Here is a 20,127-nt window from a genome sequence, read left to right as displayed (position 1 = left end):
ATCAATTAGGGTTTTAAAGAGGGGGGGGGGGTTCTAAAAGTAGATGTCTCCCCAGACTTCATGCCAGCACTGGACTCTGGTTATGTGCTCAGTTCATGAAGTACAATTGTTTTATGGTGGTAATGATGGAAAATGTGACATCTGATGACAGTCCAGTGTTAGTTTTGAATTTTCTGCTCACATTTGAATGAACGTAATAGCAGCTCCAATTACTGTCAATGGCTAATTCCTGGATGAGAAAAGGACCTATAACTCTACCTAAGGAAAGCAGAATTTTGTGACTCAACATTGTGCCACATATACTCTAAGATTTAACTCTGTGGCATCTTTTCATTAATGTGTAATATATATCCATTTTTCACTGGATAGTGGGTGTAAGCTAGATTAGATGGTGCTGGAAAAGCACAGCAGGTCAGGCAGCATCCGAGGAGCAGGAAAACCGATGTTTCGGGCAAAAGCCCTTCATCAGGAATAGAGGCAGGGTGCCTGCAGAGTGGAGGGATAAATGAGAGGGGGGGTTGGGGTGGGGAGAAAGTAGCATAGAGTACAATAGAGCTGGGGTGAGGTGGGGGAAGGGGAAATGAGGAAACTGGTGAAATCCACATTGATACCATGGGTTTGAAGTGTTCCGAGGCAGAAGATGAGGCGTTCTTCCTCTCGGTGTTGGGTGGTGAGGGAGCGGAGCTGGAGGAGGCCCATGACCTGCATGTCCTCGGCAGAGTGAGAGGGGGAGTTGAAATGTTGGGCCACAGGGCGGTGGGGTTGATTGCTGTTCTACTGTTCACCTATATTTGACTTATTTGATTCTGAGTTTGATTGTTGAAATGTAAGTTAGACATATGTTAAATATAAATTGGAAATTTGTCCATTTGGTTTCTTCATTGAGCTGTTCAGTTAATTTGGTTCCTTTCGATAGTTGGTTTCCACGGACATTTTAACATTTTATATGAAAGGAAACATAGCTCGATTTTTCCAACAGACCAAATTTAATTTGCAATATTGAGCAGCCTATTTAGTTTATTCAATCTTATAAGATACATGAAATTGTAGTTGTGACATGAAATAATTTTCTCTTTCCAACAAGTAATAATTTTCTACAGTATGTTAGAATAACAATAGATCTTCAAACTGTCACATTTCAGACTGAATTTGTTATTTTACTTAAATCAGAAACATTTAAAGTATAGTACTGATTATTTAGTTGAAACATGTTCCATATGTGGCTTTATTTTTGGAACAAGTGTAAAAATTGTTGCATTGACAACAAAGTCAAGTTTCGTAGATGCTTTATAAATCATTCTGTGATGACCAGAATCAGAAGAGATCAGTAATCACAGGTTATGATTGATTGCATCATTTAGAAAACATATGTCTCATTTCCATTTGTGTATCCATAAACTTGTACATTTAATTAAAATTTTAGTAAAATCCAGTGTCGTTTCTGAATAAATTGCACCCTTCAGGTGGACAATTACAAGTAAAGTTATTGACTCCATCTACGCACGTTGATCCTGGTGGGCAAGGGTTCATGAGCTCACACTCATTGATATCTGGAAAATAATTATAAACCACGTTATTTACTGCTTTTATAATAATATTTCAGTCTTTTGAGCATAAGTGCAAAGTATAGAGGTGTAGACAAATGTCTTTTCCTGTTGAGATCTGATTTCAAACCCAGATGTTCAGAAGGTTCTCTGCTGGCTGTCTTTATGTAGGTTTCATAGAACTGTAGAGTAGGAGGCCATTTAGGCCATTCTATCTAAGCCACCTCTAAAAGATGACCCAAAATCTACTTCAATATGGAAGGCCACAGTCTGTGAGAGATAGACAAAATGACAAGCTGCCCTTATATTGAGGCAGTGACATAGCTTTACAGTGCAATAGAGGAAACATCATTCTGTAGCTAGCTAGACTGTTCTAAACTAAGGTCCTGAATGGATAATGTTCATTAGTGCTCCTCATTTAATAAGCACAAAAGTATTTCCTAAAACGGTATTATATTGGTATCTGTTATGTATTATTGTTGGTGTATTTTATGTGAAGACAGTGCCCTTTTAAGAGTTGAGTCACACAAGGGTCATCAACCAGGCTTGTGGACTTTATCACACTTGCCTGCCTCTTTACAGAGTGCACATCTTGAAAGTTCTCCATGTTGGAGTACAGACCACAATGTCTTTATATGTTCTTCAATTCTGTTTGCACTCCAGAAAATGCAGACAACAGAATGGTATCCAACTACAAAATTTGCTGGTAACTATTAATTTTATTGTTAATTGCTTGAACCACCATTTTCAGTTAACTTAGATGTCAGATTTATTCAGCTAGGTCAGTGTTTATATCACCCAAGAAGACAACAATGTTGGAAACTTTTGCCTTCTAGTTTGTGTTATTTAACAATGTAAGAATCTGACAAGGATAATACCAAGAGTGCCTTAAGCACCACCCAATATGATGATCTCATTTTTAATTTTAGGGAAAACAGCTTAGGGCCTGGATTGAGATCTAGGCCCTCCTTATCATTGCTGTAACAATGCCTAACATATAAAGGTAACCAGTAACTAGTTGCAAGCATGCAATAAACTACTTTTTCAAGAGGTCATCTAGTTAGTCCAATAAATGGTTTTCCTCAACCACACTTGAGTAAGCCAATCCTGAAACTTAAAAGGGGGTTGTGACAGCAAACCTCCCCAATGCTGAGGTGCAGACTCAGTTTGACTGCATATACAACATGGTAAGCAGCAGTGCTGATTTCATTTAGCTGTCTAATGCAATACGCTGACAGTGGTGGAGGTCTGTTACAACAAGAGAAATTAAGGGCTCAGAGTAACCTAAACTGAGATCCAGGGACACTGCAAAGCCAGAATTAAAGTGATGAAAGGGCAGATGGGAAGCCTCAGCAGCCATGGTCTAACAGATAAAGGAAGGGAGCCGATTTTGTTGAAACAAAAGACAGGGGATCCTTCAATAAAATCACATTAAAGGCAAGAAAAATGTGTTTTAATCAATGGGAAGCAGGAAACACAGAATAAAAATAGAAGTAGGATTCATCTATTAAAGCCATGACTTGAGGGAGTAACTTAATGAAACCATGTTTAATACAGGATTAAAGCCAGAGGCAGCAGAGTTAATTCAGTAAAGCTGTTAAGAAAATATGTATCATTTATTAAAGACAAAAAACATCCAGTGAAAATGTAGGAAAAGTAGAATCCTTCGATATGCCTGCAAAAGCTGGGAAACCTGTAGCAAAGCAGAACACAGCAGCAGCACTACCATCACTGCAAAAAAAACCTTTTAAGCAAGGAAACAAAATAATCATATTACAAATACATGGCATCAGAAATAAAATTGCCAGAAAGATTCATTTCAGAGATGGACAAATAGAACACAGAATTGGACATTTTGGAGAAAACAATTCTTAAAACATAGAACAGTTTCAAAATTAGATACTAAATCTGAAACTGAATATGTTTGTACATTTTAATATTCATTTAGGAGTATAATCAATGATGTTATAATTCACTAAGTGGTAAACAAGTAACAAGTTCTTTTGAAGAAGTACCAAAAGCCTTTGACAATTGTCTTATTCTTAAAACAAATAAAATAATTGGAAAAGCAAGATTTTATCAGATAGCTTAGCATTCAGGGAGATACATAGATTACTTAATTAATTATCATTAATTACATGTAGAAATGTACTGGTGATTTAAAATCAGAATTCATAAAGGACAGAATTGTTGTCAGATTTCCTGATGATTCTTTATCAGATTTATTACACTCCAAAGAAGATTTTACTTCAGAGATGTCAGGAAGCAGAACAGATGAATGTTAAGAGGGGAAGATGAACCTTAGATCAGCAAAATCCTTTCAGTAAACCAACACATTGACTGGGAAGGCACCAGACACTAAATGTCCTTGTCAGTGTTGTGGAGCAAATATGCACCAGAGGCTGCCCAGTTATTAAAAGTGAATGCCTTGTTTGTTACACAATGTATAAAACAAAATATCCCTTTAAATGTCTGCCACTGCATCTCTTTTGATCTAACCATTAACCTGATTTGCAAGTACACTTTAGCTCACTCTTCTTTCAACCAGAATTGCTCTTACTCAAGTTTAAAATAATAGTCTTAGATTCACTTCTCTCTCCCTCTAACAAGTCTGGTATAGCCTGCTTACTGGTCAGCTTCAAATGTGCTGTTCTAATAAATAAGCCCCAAAATATTCTATGAAACCCTCTTGTATGTTATCTTTGTACATCTGGTTTTCCAATGTGTATGCAGATTAAAATTCCCAATGACTGACCGCAGTTTTCTGACAAACTTTTTTTTTTGTATTTATACTCTGTGTAATTACTGTTTGGGAGCTTATGTGTTGTTTCACAAGTATCCTCTTTCCTTTATCATTTCTCAACTCGACCCTACTTCCTGGTTTCCTAAATTTAGGTCATCCCTGTCTATAATTTTAATAATGACATTAATTAACAAAGAAACCTCTCCATTTTTCTAAGTGTCTTTTACCCTTCAATATTTAGATCTCAATCTATGCCACCCTGAAACAATGTCCCTGTAATTGCTATCAGATTGTGCTTGTTCATTTCTAGTGGCACAATCAGTTTTATCTGTTTTGAATGCTGTATACAACATCTTTAATATTGTCTTTTTAGGAAGGAAGCAGCCCAAATCCTCTACGAGATGCCAGATCCTAATATTCTGTCAATAGCTATTCTGCGAATAGCTAATAGGATCTAGCATCATGAATGACATGCCTGTTAAATAACAAATATGTTTTTTAATTGATCTAGCAAGGTTGAGTCATTGCGTATAGCTCTACATAGACTATCTATCCATCTTAGCTGTGCACACTTAATCAGTTATCTGTCCCAACTGCCACGGTAGTTAATAAGCCACAAAGCTTTGACTTTTAACTATCTAGTGGTTATTCTCAATTTGGGAAGAAATACATGACTGAAATAAATGTAAAATTACATTATGATATTGTCATGCCCTTTTGTGTTATAAATTGTATTAAATATATATAAGTCACCAGACCAGATTTTTCTCTGTTGTGTTTGGTGTGTACTCAGTTGCCAGGAACAGTAAGAGGAAATGGGGTGAAGCCAAATGTGTGAAGCTCCAAGAACACTCAAGCAGCTTGACACAAGCCAAGACAAAATGACATGCTTTATTGGCATGTCATCCATACCCACTGCTAAGCAGTGGAAGCAATGCATTACGGGAACTCACCAATGCTCCTTCAATAGCACATTACAAACCCATGACCTCTACCACCTGAAAGTGGCAGCAGATTATGGGGACTCCACCACCTACAGGTTTCCATCCAAGAAACACGCCATTCTGAAATATATCACAATTCCTTCACTGTAATTGGATCAAAATCATGGAAGTCCCTTCCTAACAGCATTGTGGGTGTCCCTACCCTGCATTGGATGATAAAATTGGGGAGGCAATAGCCTAGTGGCATTATTGCTGGATTGTTAATCCAAAAATCCAGGTAATGTTCTGGGATCCGAGTTCAAATCCTGCCATTGACATATGGTGGAATTTGTTATCAATAAAAATATGAAACTATTGTATTGTTGAGAAAAACACATCTGGTTCAGAAATGTCCTTTAGGGAAGGAAACTGCCATTCTTACCTGGCCTGGACTGCATATGACTCCAGACCCACAGCTATGTGGTTGACTCTTAACTGCTGTCTGGGATGGGCAATAAATGTTGACCAATCAAGTGACATCCTCATCCAGTGAATGAATGAATAAATGGTGGGTCTCCACCACCTTTTCTAGGGCAATTAGGTCTGGGCACTAAATGCTGGCCTAGCTAGTAACATCCACATCCCATGAACAAGTAAGAAAGAACAATTGTTAGCAAGTTTTGAGAACACTTTTATCAAGTCTCTGCTATCACAATACTATTGCAGGATTTCAGGGAACTTTCTCTATTTCACTTGACAAGCACTTGGTTTCATTGCAAGCCCAGCCAGGGCTTCGTAATTTTTGGGAGACAGAATTTTTCAAGCCTTTCTGCTCTTATGTTTCTCTTCATCAGGTCTTAGTGTATTCCAATGGAGGGATGCTCACAAAGCTGGGCAGTGGAGCTTGTGCCACAAACAGGAAGATCTGCAATGGGAGTTGTAGGTTGTGGGGCTGTGGTCAATGGTGTGGCATTACAGCAAATTGAGAATCATGTTCTATCATTCTGGATTAGTGGTGCTGGAAGAGCACAGCAGTTCAGGCAGCATCTGAGGAGCAGTAAAATAGACGTTTCGGGCAAAAGCCCTTCATCAGGAATTTAAGGGCTTTTGTCCAAAACGTCGATTTTACTGCTCTTCGGATGCTGCCTGAACTGCTGTGCTCTTCCAGCACCACTAATCCAGAATCTGGTTTCCAGCATCTGCAGTCATTGTTTTTACCTCATCATATTCTATCAGTCATTTAATCAATCTTGCTGTGATCTTCTATCTTTGGTCCTGGTTTGGGTTGCTACAGGAAAACCTGTTCCTAGTGATCATTACCCATACCACAGTTGTTATTATCACCTGATTCAGTATAAGACCTAGAAAAAGTACTAAAGAAAGGTCTGCACCAATTATTATTGCACTCAATTTATGTGAATAGATTATGATAGATAATGTAAGAACACCTTGCCCTCACAGTACACAACTAGTGACACCATTGGGATTGGAGAATCTATGGGAATCTCAAGAGAAAGAATGAATTTTGTGACAAAAATTCTCAGACCTTGTTCGCAGAATGTTCCATTAAATCCTCCAAGACATTTGCAATAAAATTCGCCGTACAAATCTACACACCGCCCATTATTTTGACAGGGAGATGAATCGCATATTGTTCTGCCTGAAAAAGAGAAATTAAATTGGAGTTTTTATTTTGATCTGGCATCATATAAGGCACGGCATTTCTAGAATTAGCAGAAATTGCTCTAACAGTTTATTTAGATTTTTCTGCATGTAGAGTAGAAAATTTGAATGCCAATACCAGCAGATATAAGTCTAAAGTAATAGGTAAGGGAATTGGTTTGAATCTGTTCTGCATTTGACCATTAATGTTGGAAAATGTAATTCATCATCTGCTATTTCTTAATCGTTTCTTGTCTGTCTTCTAGGAGATCATATAGTCGAGAGGAAGAGTCTCTGCCTCTATGTTCAATTATCATGTCTAGGCTTGTTAACCATGAAAGGAGCATTTAAAATGTGGTTCAATGTGCTGACAAACGCTTATGCATTTTTTACACTTTCTGAATGTTACCCAAATAGAACAAAAATACCCCTGAAGTTGTCATTAAAAAAGCCTGGGCCTCCTCCATCGCCACTCCCTCATGACATGCAGGTCCTGGGCCTCCTCCATCGCCACTCCCTTACCACCCAATGCCTGGATGAAGGGGAGGGGAAATGCGGAAACTGGTGAAATCCACATTGATCCCGAGTGGTTGCAGGGTCCCAGGGCGAAAGATGAGGCATTCTTCCTCCAGGCATGGTTAGGTTTGGCGATGTAGGAAGCCCAGGACCTGCATGTCCTTGTTAGAGTGGGAGGGGGAGTTGAAGTGTTCAGCCATAGGGCTATGGGGTTGGTTGGTATGGGTGTCCCAGAGATGTTCTCTGAAATGACCCACATTGTCATCCTGTCTCCCCAATGGAGAGGAGACCAAAGGATGCAATAGATGACATTGGTGGAGGTACAGGTAAATTTATGTTGAATGTGGAAGGATCCTTTAGTGCCTGGGACGGAGGTGAAGGGCAGGTGTGGGTGCAGTGTTTGCACTTCCTGTGGTAGCAGGGTAAGGTGCACGGAATGAGTTGAGGGCTGGTGGAGACGTTAGCCTGACAGGGGAGTCGCGGAGGGAATGATCTCTCCAAAACGCTAGTAGGGCTGAGGAGGGAAATATATCTCTTGTGGTGGGGTCTGTTTGTAGGTGGTGGAAGTGGCGGAAGATGATTTGATGGGAATGAGGGTGATGCTGAGTTGGAGGCTTTGGACTCTGATAAGGTGGGGGCGGAGGGGAAATGAGGAAACTGGTGAAATCCTCATTAATCCCACGTGGTTGCAGGGTCTCAAGGTAGAAAATGAGGCGTTCTTCCTCCAGGCATCGTGTGGGTAGCGTTTGGAGATGGAAGAGGCCCAGGACCTGCATGTCCTTGGTGGAGTGAGAGGAGGAATTGAAATGTTCAGCCACGTGACTGTGAGATTGGTTGGTGCAGGTTTCCCAGATATGTTCTCTGAAATGATCCACAAGTTGGCATCCTGTCTCCCCAATGTAGAGACCACATCTCCACCCTCCTTTCTGACCTGTCATCTTCATCTACCTATTGCATTCTCAGCTACCTTTCCCCCAGCCCCACCACCTCCCTCCCATTTATCTCTCAGCCCCCTGACCCACTAGCCTCATTCCTGATGAAGGGTTTATACCTGAAACGATAATTCTCCTACTCCTCGGTGCTGGCTGACCTGCTGTGCTTTTCCAGCACCACATGCTCGACTGTGATCTCCAGCATGTGCAGTCCTCACCTTTCTCCTAGTTGACTTCCACACGAGTGAGGAAGCCATTGCAGACAATTGTGTGAGATAATCTCCTGGAGCTTGCAAATAGAAATCCTTCCTGATTCAGTCGGTTCTGCTATAATGCGGCAGTTCTGGTCTGATGCAATCCCGTGTTATTAAAAATTTGCATAATAGCAGCACCATTTAAACTAATGGGGCCAGAAACGCATTATAGCCAGTACACGCTTTAAAAGTTTGCACTTTGGAAACAGTGTCTCCAATTCGTCAATCATATTATAGCGAATTCGCATTAACGAAACGTGCATTATAGCAGAATGACCTGAAGTCACAAAATTTACACTTCATCCAGAGGGTGATTAATCTCTGAAACTCATTACTGCAGAAGGTCATGGATTCCAAGCCATTGAGAGTATTTAAGACAGCGGTATATAAGTTTTTGATTAGTTAGGGGATCAAAGGTTATGAGGAGAAGGCAGGAGAATGGGTTTGAGAAACATATCAGCCATGATCAAATGGCGGAGAGACTCGATGGCCTGAATGGTCTATTTCTGCTCTTGTGTCTTATCATCTTATGGTCTTAAACAATTTTTGGTAAAAAAATCAGCCCATTAACTCTGTTTCTCTCTCGCTCTCTCTCTCTCTCTCTCTCGCGCGCGCGCTCTCTCCCCAACAGGTGCAGCCAGGCTTGCTGAATATCTCCAACACATTCTGTGTTTTTTGTTTGTTTCAGGACATTGACTCTCACTCATTAATATTATTCGATTTGTTAGGCCACATAATACCAATTGGGCCTTTAGAATACAGAAAAGAGAATTCTTGGTGTCACTCACGCTTGATACCTGAACGCAAATGCTAGGCTGACAATCTGATGCAGTTCTGAGGGCATGCAACCTGTAAAGGGTAATGGCTTTTGGTTGCAACATTAAACTGAGATCCTAGATGCTGTTTAAAGTGAACACAAAAGATCCTGTGACACTATTATAAAGGGCAGCATAATTACCCTTGGAGTACTGGTAAATATTGGATCCTTAGTTAAAGTTACCAAAACCATTCATCACTGTTCATTCATCACTTTTTTAGGGAGTATTTTTCGGGAGGCTGATCTGAGTAAAATACTTCTCAAAACTGTGCCACCAATTGCAAAGTGCTTTGAGGCATCATGAGGTCTTTATTTTTTTCTTTCTGAAATGAAACTACCTTCGAACTACTTTATTAAACTAATCACATGGTCAGGAAAATAGCTTTTATGATGTCAGAACCTGATTGGTCTAAATAAGCACAATACTTTAAATTGTGATGTATTAGAGAAAGCATACCTGTATAGAAGTCCCAGAAAATTTCCTTGAAGAAAGGAAATAAAGAAAAGATTATTAATTTTGTACTTTTAAGGCCAAAAATCAATTGTTCCTAATTAAACACAGTCTCAGGCCAACTCCAATTTAATTGTTACATGGTTGGCGCTTAGAACATCACCCAATGAAGGAGCAGCATTATCTGTCACAACCACCTAATGAAGGAACAGCACTCTGAAAGCTAGTGCTTCTGAATAAACCTGCTGGACTATAACTTGGTGTTGTGTGGTTTTTAGCACTGTTTAAGATTACTTTTAACTTGAGATAAAGTGCAATATCTTTACATGCTACAACTACGGTTTTCATACTAAGTGCCCTCTTGTACATAGTTTAGCAGACATTGATCAGATTAGAATACAATCTGCTCTCCTCAAACAATTAGTCAACAATTACATTCACTTCACAATTCTTAATGAAGTTGGCATTTTAAATCTAACTGCTTTGTTGAAAATGATTATGTTTCTTGTTTAATATTTTAAATCAAAAGGTAAGGGCATTTAGACCTTCATTTTCCAAACAGAAATGCAAACAGACAGCACTTTTCTGCCTGTGTGCCTTTCATCAATTATTATTCTATGTAGGGCAGGATCCCAACACCATTCATGGTGGTTTGCCTTAGGAAATGGCTTCAGTAGATTAGAATAAATTATTTGAAAATGTGCAATAAAAACTGTTTTCTGCAGAAATAAATCGGAGGATGCAGCAACAGGGCACAGAACGACCATAGTTTCAGACTTGATGTGGAGGTCTTGTTGAGCTAAGTAATTACTTAGCACTGAGAGAAGGAAATCAACCCAAAGCATACCCACACCACAGAAAAAAATTAGGATTCTTTATCAGTCAATGCCATCTTTACCTATTCCCATATGGCAGTGTGGTGACAAATAGTTCAGTGAGTTTCTAGAGCTACTCACAATAAGCAATGGAAACAGCAAGTTCCATATTGCAGCCAGCTCACTCTGCTGGACATCTGAGACCTTCTCAGTTATGTAATTATTTATGTGAAAATGAGAAAGGAGCGGTGAGAGTTAGACAAGAATAAACTTGGTCCTTACAGTTTTTTGATCATCTTCAAAAATCTCTCGGACCTCTTCTTTGGAACAGGTTTCTTCTATACACTCTCTTTCCAAATTCCCAGACTTAAGCTCCTCAAATCTCCAATTGTTAGCTCTACGAAATCGAAACAGGAACTGTGCAGCAGCTGATTTCTGTAAAAATACTCCATATTTTTGAATAATAATGCAATAATAAATCAGGTGCCTGTGTAGATTTTATGTGATATTTTATTGTACCATGATAATATTGTTGTGTGAAGTGTCTGTTGTAATAGTTTGAAGTTGCAAAACATACTCAATAGATGAGGAGAAAGTGAGGTCTGCAGATGCTGGAGATCAGAGCTGGAAATGTGTTGCTGGAAAAGCGCAGCAGGTCAGGCAGCATCCAGGGAACAGGAGAATCGATGTTTCGGGCATAAGCCCTTCTTCCTGAAGAAGGGCTTATGCCCGAAACGTCGATTCTCCTGTTCCCTGGATGCTGCCTGACCTGCTGCGCTTTTCCAGCAACACATTTCCTTACTCAATAGATGCAAGTTTTTTCATTTCTTTGAAGTATAAGAGTCAAGACTCTAAGCTGGAATTTTACTGGAGTTGCTGGTTTTAAATTTCCCAGGAAATAGACCAGCCACAGAAGTTTGTCAAAATATTAAGGGATGAATTTTGCAAAATCATTCAAAAATTATTTGAGCTAAAGTACTGTGGCCTGATGTGGTTAAATCCTATAGTAAGTAAATTGATAATTATTTAGCCTTGCTCAGCTGCAGAGATAGTTTCAAATTAAAAAAAAACACAAGTAAGCATTTTCTCCACAATCTTGTCAAACATTGCCACATTCAGTATAATCTGTTTCACTGTAGCAGCTTGGTCTGTGACCTTTTATTTCATATTTTATTGTGTGTTAATTTTTTTCTGTGTGGTGTGGAAGTTTCACTTTAAAATTTTTTTCTCTTTAATAAACCAAGTATTTGCTCTTAGCAGATGGACTGGAATCATTCATACGTCCAAGCTCTGGTTTTAATTAGGGGGCAGTTGCTAGCAGGTAGACTGTAAGTCGCTATTAGAGAAAAAAAAGGCCCCAGCAATTTTAACTCATGAATAGGCTATCAGATCCACTTCACACCTATTTCTGCAGAAAGTAGTGGCCCATATAAAAGCAGGTGCTGGAAATTTGAAACAAAACCAGAAAATTTTGGAGACACTCAGCAGATCTGTCAGAGTTAACTTTTTAATATGACTTTTCTTCACAGCAGAATTTTCTGCTTTTGTTCAGGAAGTGATCCATGGTTGACTGCTGGCAGTCAAGGACATATATCAAGAGAAATTCTAGGAGGATCTCAAAGGACAGAAGAAGGAGGGAGCCCGGAGCAAGAGAGAATTCAACCTGCCTTGAGCCCAGAGGAACCTTTGCAGTCCTCCCAACCTCATAAAGAAAATAAAAGTGGGCTCATCTGATCCATGATCCTCTTCTCACTTGAATATTTGGAGAAAGTGAGGACTGCAGATGCTGGAGATCAGAGCTGAAAAATGTGTTGCTGGAAAAGCGCAACAGGTCAGGCAGCATCCAAGGAGCAGGAGAATCGACGTTTCGGGCTTATGCAACACATTTTTCACTTGAATATTTACCTGGCGAAAGAGCCACAGTATCTCACTTACTCAGGCCAGGGAGAAAATTAACAGTCAGAGGTGGATGACTTATTTCACCTGTAGTCTGAACATGTCAGTGAGGACCCTGTGCATTTGTCTGGGCTGCTTAGCACCCTTTCTGAAGCTTGAGTCAAAATTGTGACTAGCTCTAGTATGGATAAATAATCAGGGATATTTTAACTACATATCACTCCAGTTTACACCCAGTGGATAGCATTAAAACTGCCATTTTTCCAATCTAAATGTCATAATCCAATTACCTTAATGGAAACCACTCAAAATATCAGTACTATCATGCCACATAAAACCAGCAAAAGGTGTATGAATATTTTGTATTCATTAATGTTTTTACACAAAACGTAAATGCACTTACACAAAAATTTATTTTTTAAGAAACAGTATTATGATCACATTCCTTGATCTCAACTGTGTCTGAAGGGATGGTACGAAGAGGAGAAACAGATAATTCATGATTGAGAATGAAGACCTGAGGGTTGTTTATTCCAGTCCATCTGTAGAAAATAAGCACTTAGTTTGTAAAAAAGATTAATACGTTAAAGTGAAAAATCCACACCCTGTGGAAAAACCCTTAACATACAACAAAATATGAAATAAAAAGTCACAGACTAGGCGGCTATAACTGAACATATTAAATTGAGTGTGGCAATCACCGACAGTCAGTGGGCAGTGGATACAAAAGTCAAAGTGGTAGAGAACAAATCAGATCATCAACATATTGTCAGACAGGGACTAACTCAGCACTGTATATGGGAGCAACGGAGGGAACAAGGGGTCTATGTCTAAAATCAGACTCTGTGAAGAATTATCCTGAGAAACATTGATACTGTGGTAAACATTGATACTTACAGTCATTTGCTTGACAGCCAAAGAGAAGCAATGATATTATCCCGTAGCTCAAAATTACTGTCATTTTACTCCCAAAATTCCTGCTCAAATGTACAGCAAAGTCAAGATGCAATTTTGTATTAGCTAATTGGACTTCACTCAAACTGATGTTTCACTGTTTGTATAGTCAGTGTTTTACTATCACTGCTAAAATGTTTTGCTTAATAAGTAACCAATTATTTTGAAATGCTGTCACAGCAGTTCACAGCGCACTTATTTCAGTATTGATGGTGTCCGCAAAATATATAATTTCTTATCTCAAAGCAGATACATATTGTAACTGTTTAACATGGGGTAGAATCTTACTGGTACCCCATGGAGAGTTGGAGAGGGGGGAGGTGAGGGCTGGTAAAATGTCGGGAAGCATTGAGAGGGCATATCCCATCAATGTAGTCCCAACCCCAGGCCATTTTACTAGAGACAGGACTGTAAACATAGGAGCTAACTACCAACTGGAGACAAACAGCTAGTTTAAGTAACTAAGAGCACCTTAGGGGCCCATTTTGTGAGACTACTGGCATTTTGCCATTATCATATGGGAGAATTGCCAGATGAAGGGAGGCAGTCTCCTAGAAGCTTTTGAGTGGAATGTGTTGGAGCCATTGGAATTGGTGGCTATTTGGCTAAAAGGGTGGCCCCGGGAGGCAATGACTCCTCCCATTTCCCTAATAGCAACTTTGGAGGTGAGTGATAGTTCTCCTTGGTGCCAGGGTCAGCCTGCTGGCTTGGCAGAGAAGTGAAATTTCTGCCTCCTCTGTGGAGGGCACCAAGTGGAGGCATCTTGTCCTTCCCTATACAGGTTTAACAACAGTTCTCTTTAATGCCATCTATAGTTTGCCTTGCCTTGTCATACTGATTAGGGCAGTGATACAACCGGGGCAGCTTGCCCTGCTGCTCAACACTCCTCAGTCAAGGGGCATACATCTTGCTGGACGGCTATTGTCAATCTCATGCCTGCACATGTGCTTGCAGCCTGCAATGCAGTGCATTGTATGTGCAACAAACAAGCAAACCTGTCTCAAATTCTCAGGGAGGTTGTCCTCAAATATGCACATGGAGGCACCCATTAAACAAGGGTTCTGTCACAGTTAGTCCTGGACAGCCTCTGATGCCAGTCCAGGGAATTGCCCACAGTTAGTCATCAGATCAGGATGTTTCAATTGGTAGGGGGTGTGGGGAAGGAGTTTCTGTCTGTGCAGACCAGGTAGTTTGTCACTGTTAGTTCTTTGGCTCCACAGCAGCCATTCTGGAGGGTGAAAGGCTATGGGGAAGGTAGGGGACTGGGTGGGGGTTGGGTTGGGGATGAGGTTGGTGTTGGGTCGATGCTGCCTGTGTAGGAGACATGGCAAACTATTCCTCAGGATTTAGGGCTGCAGGCTGGATGGAGGTGGGTAATGATAATTATAAAGGAGGCAACAGTAAATTCAAAGAGTGGGATATAGATGGTCAGAGCCTTACTGACATGTAGAGGTAGTGGCTGGAAGCCACTGATCATTGAGTGCTCACTGTCCCCTTCCATCATGCTGGAAATTGAAAGTGTGCAATGGGGCAGGGTGGCACGGGGAAGGCAGTGGGTGTGAGGGAGGGTCACGAGGAAGGAGAACAATGTCACACAAAGACCCATGCACCTTACGGGGCATAGGTCTGTGGACTCCCTTATCCCTGGCCCATCCTGGCATTTAAGTCTCCTCTTTGTTATATAACTCCCTGCCCCAGATATTACTCACCATTTGATTCACACCAAAACGTTTGGACACATAGACCAGGGAAAATATAGTGATGTTTCAGGACGAGGGGCAACTATGACAGTAGATCCTATAGGCCAAGATTGAAGGTGAAGTTGCAGCTGGATAGAATAGTGAAGGAGGCATTTGGTAAGCTTGCCTTCATTGGTCAATGCATTGAGTATAGGAATTTGGATGTCATTTTGCACCCCGGACATTGGTTAGGCCATTATAGGAATATTGCATGCAATTCAGGTCTTCCTGCTATAGGAAATATTGTGAAACGTGAAAGGGTTGAGAAAACATTTACAAGGATGTTACCAGGGTTGGAGGGTTTGAGCTATAGGAAGAGGCTGAACAGACTGGCACTATTTTCCCTGGAGCATCGGAGGCTGAGGGATTATCTTATAGAGGTTTATAAAATCATGAAGGACATGGATAGGGTAAATAGACAAGGTCTTTTTCACCAGAGTGGGGGAGTCCAAACTAGAGGACATAAGTTTAAGGTGAGAGGGGAACGATTTAAAAGGGACCTAAGGGACAACTTTTTCGCACAGAGGGTCATGTTTGTATGGAATGAGCTGCAGAGGATGTGGTGGAGGCTGGTGCACTTACAACAGTTAAAAGGCATCTGGGGATGGGTATACGAATAGGAAGGGTTTAGAGGGATATGGCCAAAAGATGGCAAACGTGACTAGATTTTTTAGAATATCTGGTTGGCATGGACAAGTTGGACCAAAGGACCTGTTTCCGTGCTGTTTATTTCTCTATGAGTCTAACACTTTATTGACCTTGTTCATCTCGCTTACACACGCTGCCTTTCACCACAGTCCTTGGCACATATGAAGTTAAGCATCATGCTAAAAAAGTTGCTTTTGCAGCTACAGAGATACTCAAGCAAGCAGTTTGAAATCAAGGACAGTGAAATTTATGCAAATGTTTAAATTCATGTATAATACATTGCTACGTATGCATCCAAAGTGCCCGAAAATAGGTTTTCTCTTTTTATCACTCCCATAACATCTTGGTCTCCTCCTGCTTCTACAATAGATTGCAGGGCACATCTCAGCAATGGAGCCCATTGGCCCTGAAGGTTTGGTTGGGTGACTGCAAGAACATTTGTATCTTGGACAGGCTAAGGGTCTACTTGCCAGGATTAAGTGGTACCCCCTCAGTTTAAACCTCCAAGGGCATAATGGAGGTCTCCTCACAGACCATATCTGGAGTGTCCTGTGAGAAGACCTCTGAGGGACCATGAGAAACCTCACCAGCTGAGTGCTCTGTGGCATTGTTCTATCTCCTTATGAGCAAGGGGCGCCTTGTAGGCATGCCAGGCTCCCCAGCCCTCTTTACCTATGCCTTCAGTCCTAATGATAAATGGCTGAGGAATATAGGCAGTTCTGTGGGGGCGAGAGAGATTCACGTTTGGTATGTTGCCTCCCAGGTGCAAGGGTACGTGACGTCTCTGATCGTGTTTTCCAGGTCCTTAAGGGGGAGGGGGAGCAGCCCGAAGTCATGGTCCACATTGGCACCAATGACATAGGTAAGAGGAGGGCTGAGGATGTTAGGCAGGCTTTCAGGGAGGTAGGCTGGAAGCTCAGAGTTAGAACAAACAGAGTTGTTGTCTCTGGTTTGTTACCCGTGCCACGTGATAGAGAGTCGAGGAATAGGGAGAGAGAACAGTTAAATGCGTGGCTACAGGGATGGTGCAGGAGGGAGGGATTCCGGTATCTGGATAACTGGGGTTCTTTCTGGGGAAGGTGGGACCATTTAAACAGGATGGTCTACACCTGAACCTAAGGGGCACCAGTATCCTTGTTGGGAGGTTTGCTAGTGCTCTTGGGGGGGGTTTAAACTAACTCTGCAGGGGCATGGGAACCCAGACTGTAGCTTTAGGGTGCAGGACCTGGAGTGTAGGGAGGTTAGGAACATGACATCAATCTCAAAGGAGGGCGCCTGTAAACAGGAAAGTGGCTTGAAGTGTGTATGCTTCAATGCAAGAAGTATACAAAATAAGGTAGGTGAACTTGCAGCGTGGGTTGGTACCTGGGATTTCGATGTTGTGGCTATTACGGAGACATGGCTAGAACAGGGACAGGATTGGCTGGTGCAGGTTCCAGGGTTTAAATGTTTTAGTAGGGTCAGAGATGGGGGTAAAACAGACACGGGGAGAACGTGCAAATAGGTTAGGAATAGGAAAGGTGAGGTCACCCTGTTAGGAGTTTTCTACAGGCCTCCTAATAGTCCTTGAGATGTAGAAGAAAGGATTGTGAGGATGATTCAGGAGAAGAGTGAAAGTAATAGGGAAGTTGTTATGGGGTCTTTAACTTTCCAGATATTGACTGGGAAAGCTATAGCTCGAGTTCGTTAGATGGGTCGGTGGTCGTCCAATGTGTGCAGGCTGGTTTCCTGACAATATGTAGACAGGCCAACAAGAGGTGAGGCCATACTGGATTTGGTTCTGGGTAACGAACCAGGCCAGGTGTTAGAATTGGAGGTAGGTGAGCACTTTGGGAACAGTGACCACAATTCAGTGACTTTTACTCTAGTGATGGAGAGGGATAAGTGTGCACTGCAGGGCAAGAGTTATAGCTGGGGACAGGGAAATTATGATGCAGTGAGGCACGACTTAGGATGCGTGGCTTGTAAAGGTAGGCTTCAAGGCATGGGCACAATTGATATGTGGAGCTTGTGCAAGGAGCAACTATTGAGTGTCCTTGATAAGTATGTACCTGTCAGGCAGGGAGGAAAGGGTCGTGTGAGGGAGCCGTGGTTTAATAAGGAGTTGGAATCCCTAGTTAAATGGAAGAGGGCGGCATATGTAAAGATGGGGCGTGAAGGTTCAATTGGGGGCGATTGAGAGTTATAAGGTAGCCAGGAAGGATCTGAAGAGAGAGCTAAGAGCAGCAAGGAGGGGACATGAAAAGTCCTTAGTTGGTAGGATTAGGGAAAACCCTAAAGCTTTCTATAGGTATGTCAGGAATAAAAGAATGACTAGGGTAGGAATAGGTCCAGTCAAGGATAGTAGTGGGAAGTTGCGTGTAGAGGCTGAAGAGATTGGGGAGACACTGAAAGAATACTTTTCGTCAGTATTCAATCAGGAACAGGACATTATTGTCAATGTGAATACTGAGTCACAATTAAGTAGAATGGTGAAGTGATGGGTGTGGAGTAGGAGCTGAAGAAGGTCAGAGGGCAGAGGTGATTAGGACTCGGGTTTGCACAGCAGGAATTTTCAACGAAGGCAGATACCACAGATGCTGGAGATCTGAACTGAGCACAGAGAAACTCAGCAGGTCTGGTAGCACCTGTGAAGAGAGAAACAGAGCTAAAATTTCCAGTCAGTCTTCTTTGGTACTGAACCAAGTGACCAGTTTTTAATTCCAGGTTTATCAATTGATTGCTAACTTTACCAAGTTCCTTGGAGGGATGCAAGCTAACAGTTCCTCACAGATTCAATCAGAGTTCTGGGTTATTCATCCAGTGTTAATGTCACTGCACCACTCCCTCCTCAATTTATGGACACTGAAAGTCATACTGCTACACAGCATGTCAATGAATAATACCTCAAAGTGCCGAAACAACATTTCCACTGTCCCACCGCGGGTATTCAGTTTCACTGTGCTCTCCTGAACCCTGTGCCATCTCACTATGAACAGAACATAGCTCTTGGCATCATTGAGCAGCCGAGGAGCAGGAGGTGAAGGAGGAGGAAGAAGAATGGAGGAGGTAGATCTCTCCTCGGCCCAATCAGACAAACCCATCCAAATGCGTTGGGTATTGAGTTGGGATTTCATGTTGCGGCTGCTGAGGCCACTGTATTCAATTCTGGTCACTCTTCTATAGGAAAGATGGTGTTAAACTTGAAAGGGCTCAAAAAAGATGTGCAAGGATGTTGCCGGGTTTGGAGGGTTTGAGCTATAGAGAGAGGCTGAATAGGCTGGGGCTGTTTTCCCTGGAGTGTCGGAGGCTGAGGAGTGATCTTATTGAGGTTTGTAAAATCATGAGAGACGTGGACAGGGTGATAGTCAATGTCTTTTCCCTGGAGTGGGAGAGTCCAAAACTAGAGGGCCTGGTTCAAGTTGAGAAGGGAAAGATTGAAAAAGAACCTGAGTTATATTTTTCATTGGAGAAAAGAAGGTTTAGGGGTGACTTGATAAAGGTGTACAAGATGATTAGGGGTTTAGATAGGGTTGACCATAAGAACCTTTTTCCACGTATGGAGTCAGCTATTACGAGGGGGCATAACTTTACATTAAGGGGTGGTAGGTATAGAACAGATGTTAGGGGTAGATTCTTTACTCAGCAAGACGTGAGTTCATGGAATGCCCTGCCAGTAGCAGTGGTGGACTCTCCCTCTTTATGGGCATTTAAACAGGCATTGGATAGGCATATGGAGGATAGTGGGCTAGTGTAGGTTAGGTGGGCTTGGATCAGCGCAACATCGAGGGCCAAAGGGCCTGTACTGCGCTGTATTTTTCTATGTTCTATGATGGAGTATAGGTATATATGTCTCTCCAGCAAACCCTGAGGGCACTGATCCTAGCTCTCCATGGCAGCTACCAACCTGTTCATTGAAAGAAACAGCTGGTTACTTGACTTGTGTACTGTTGTAGCTTCTGAGCAATAAGGGCTATTGTGCCCCACATTCCTGTCTGCTGCTTACTGTTCCTCCCTGTGCTTGTGGACAAAGTTCCTAATTACCAATGCGACAGAGTCATCTCCTGCCTGCAGCTGAGTAGCGACCTGGTCTCCATCCAAGTACCAGTGACTTGGGCTGTTTCTCCCTCCAGCAGCTGTGGAGCTGTCATAGTTAGGTTCTCACTAGATTGTGCCCCCAAGATGAATGTTCCCATCGAAGTGTCAACATCTGCGCTGGTAGAATGTGCAGAAGGCTGCTTTGTTGCTGCTTCC

At 41.7% G+C, this 20,127-nt stretch overlaps 1 protein-coding gene across 2 annotated transcripts; it reads right to left on the bottom strand.

The window, feature by feature from the left end:
• Window positions 1-972: 972 nt before the first annotated feature.
• Window positions 973-13,607, bottom strand: LOC122563155 (coagulation factor X-like). Of its 2 annotated transcripts, none has more exons than XM_043716628.1 (5): window positions 13,451-13,607; window positions 10,940-11,103; window positions 9,849-9,873; window positions 6,757-6,870; window positions 973-1,550 (listed from the first exon to the last, which is right to left on the bottom strand). In XM_043716628.1, exons 1-5 carry the CDS (start codon window positions 13,512-13,514, stop codon window positions 1,420-1,422), a joined length of 498 nt encoding a protein of 165 aa, XP_043572563.1. In that variant the 5' UTR covers window positions 13,515-13,607; the 3' UTR covers window positions 973-1,419. The 2 variants fall into 2 exon arrangements, with proteins under 2 accessions (XP_043572563.1, XP_043572564.1); XM_043716629.1 differs by having other exon boundaries at window positions 10,940-11,092.
• Window positions 13,608-20,127: the final 6,520 nt, after the last annotated feature.

Source organism: Chiloscyllium plagiosum, chromosome 26 (genome assembly GCF_004010195.1).
Source record: "Chiloscyllium plagiosum isolate BGI_BamShark_2017 chromosome 26, ASM401019v2, whole genome shotgun sequence".
Taxonomy (NCBI): Eukaryota; Metazoa; Chordata; class Chondrichthyes; order Orectolobiformes; family Hemiscylliidae; genus Chiloscyllium; species Chiloscyllium plagiosum.
The sequence above is the reverse complement of the archived record's forward strand: the minus strand, read 5'-3'. Positions and strand labels throughout refer to the sequence as shown.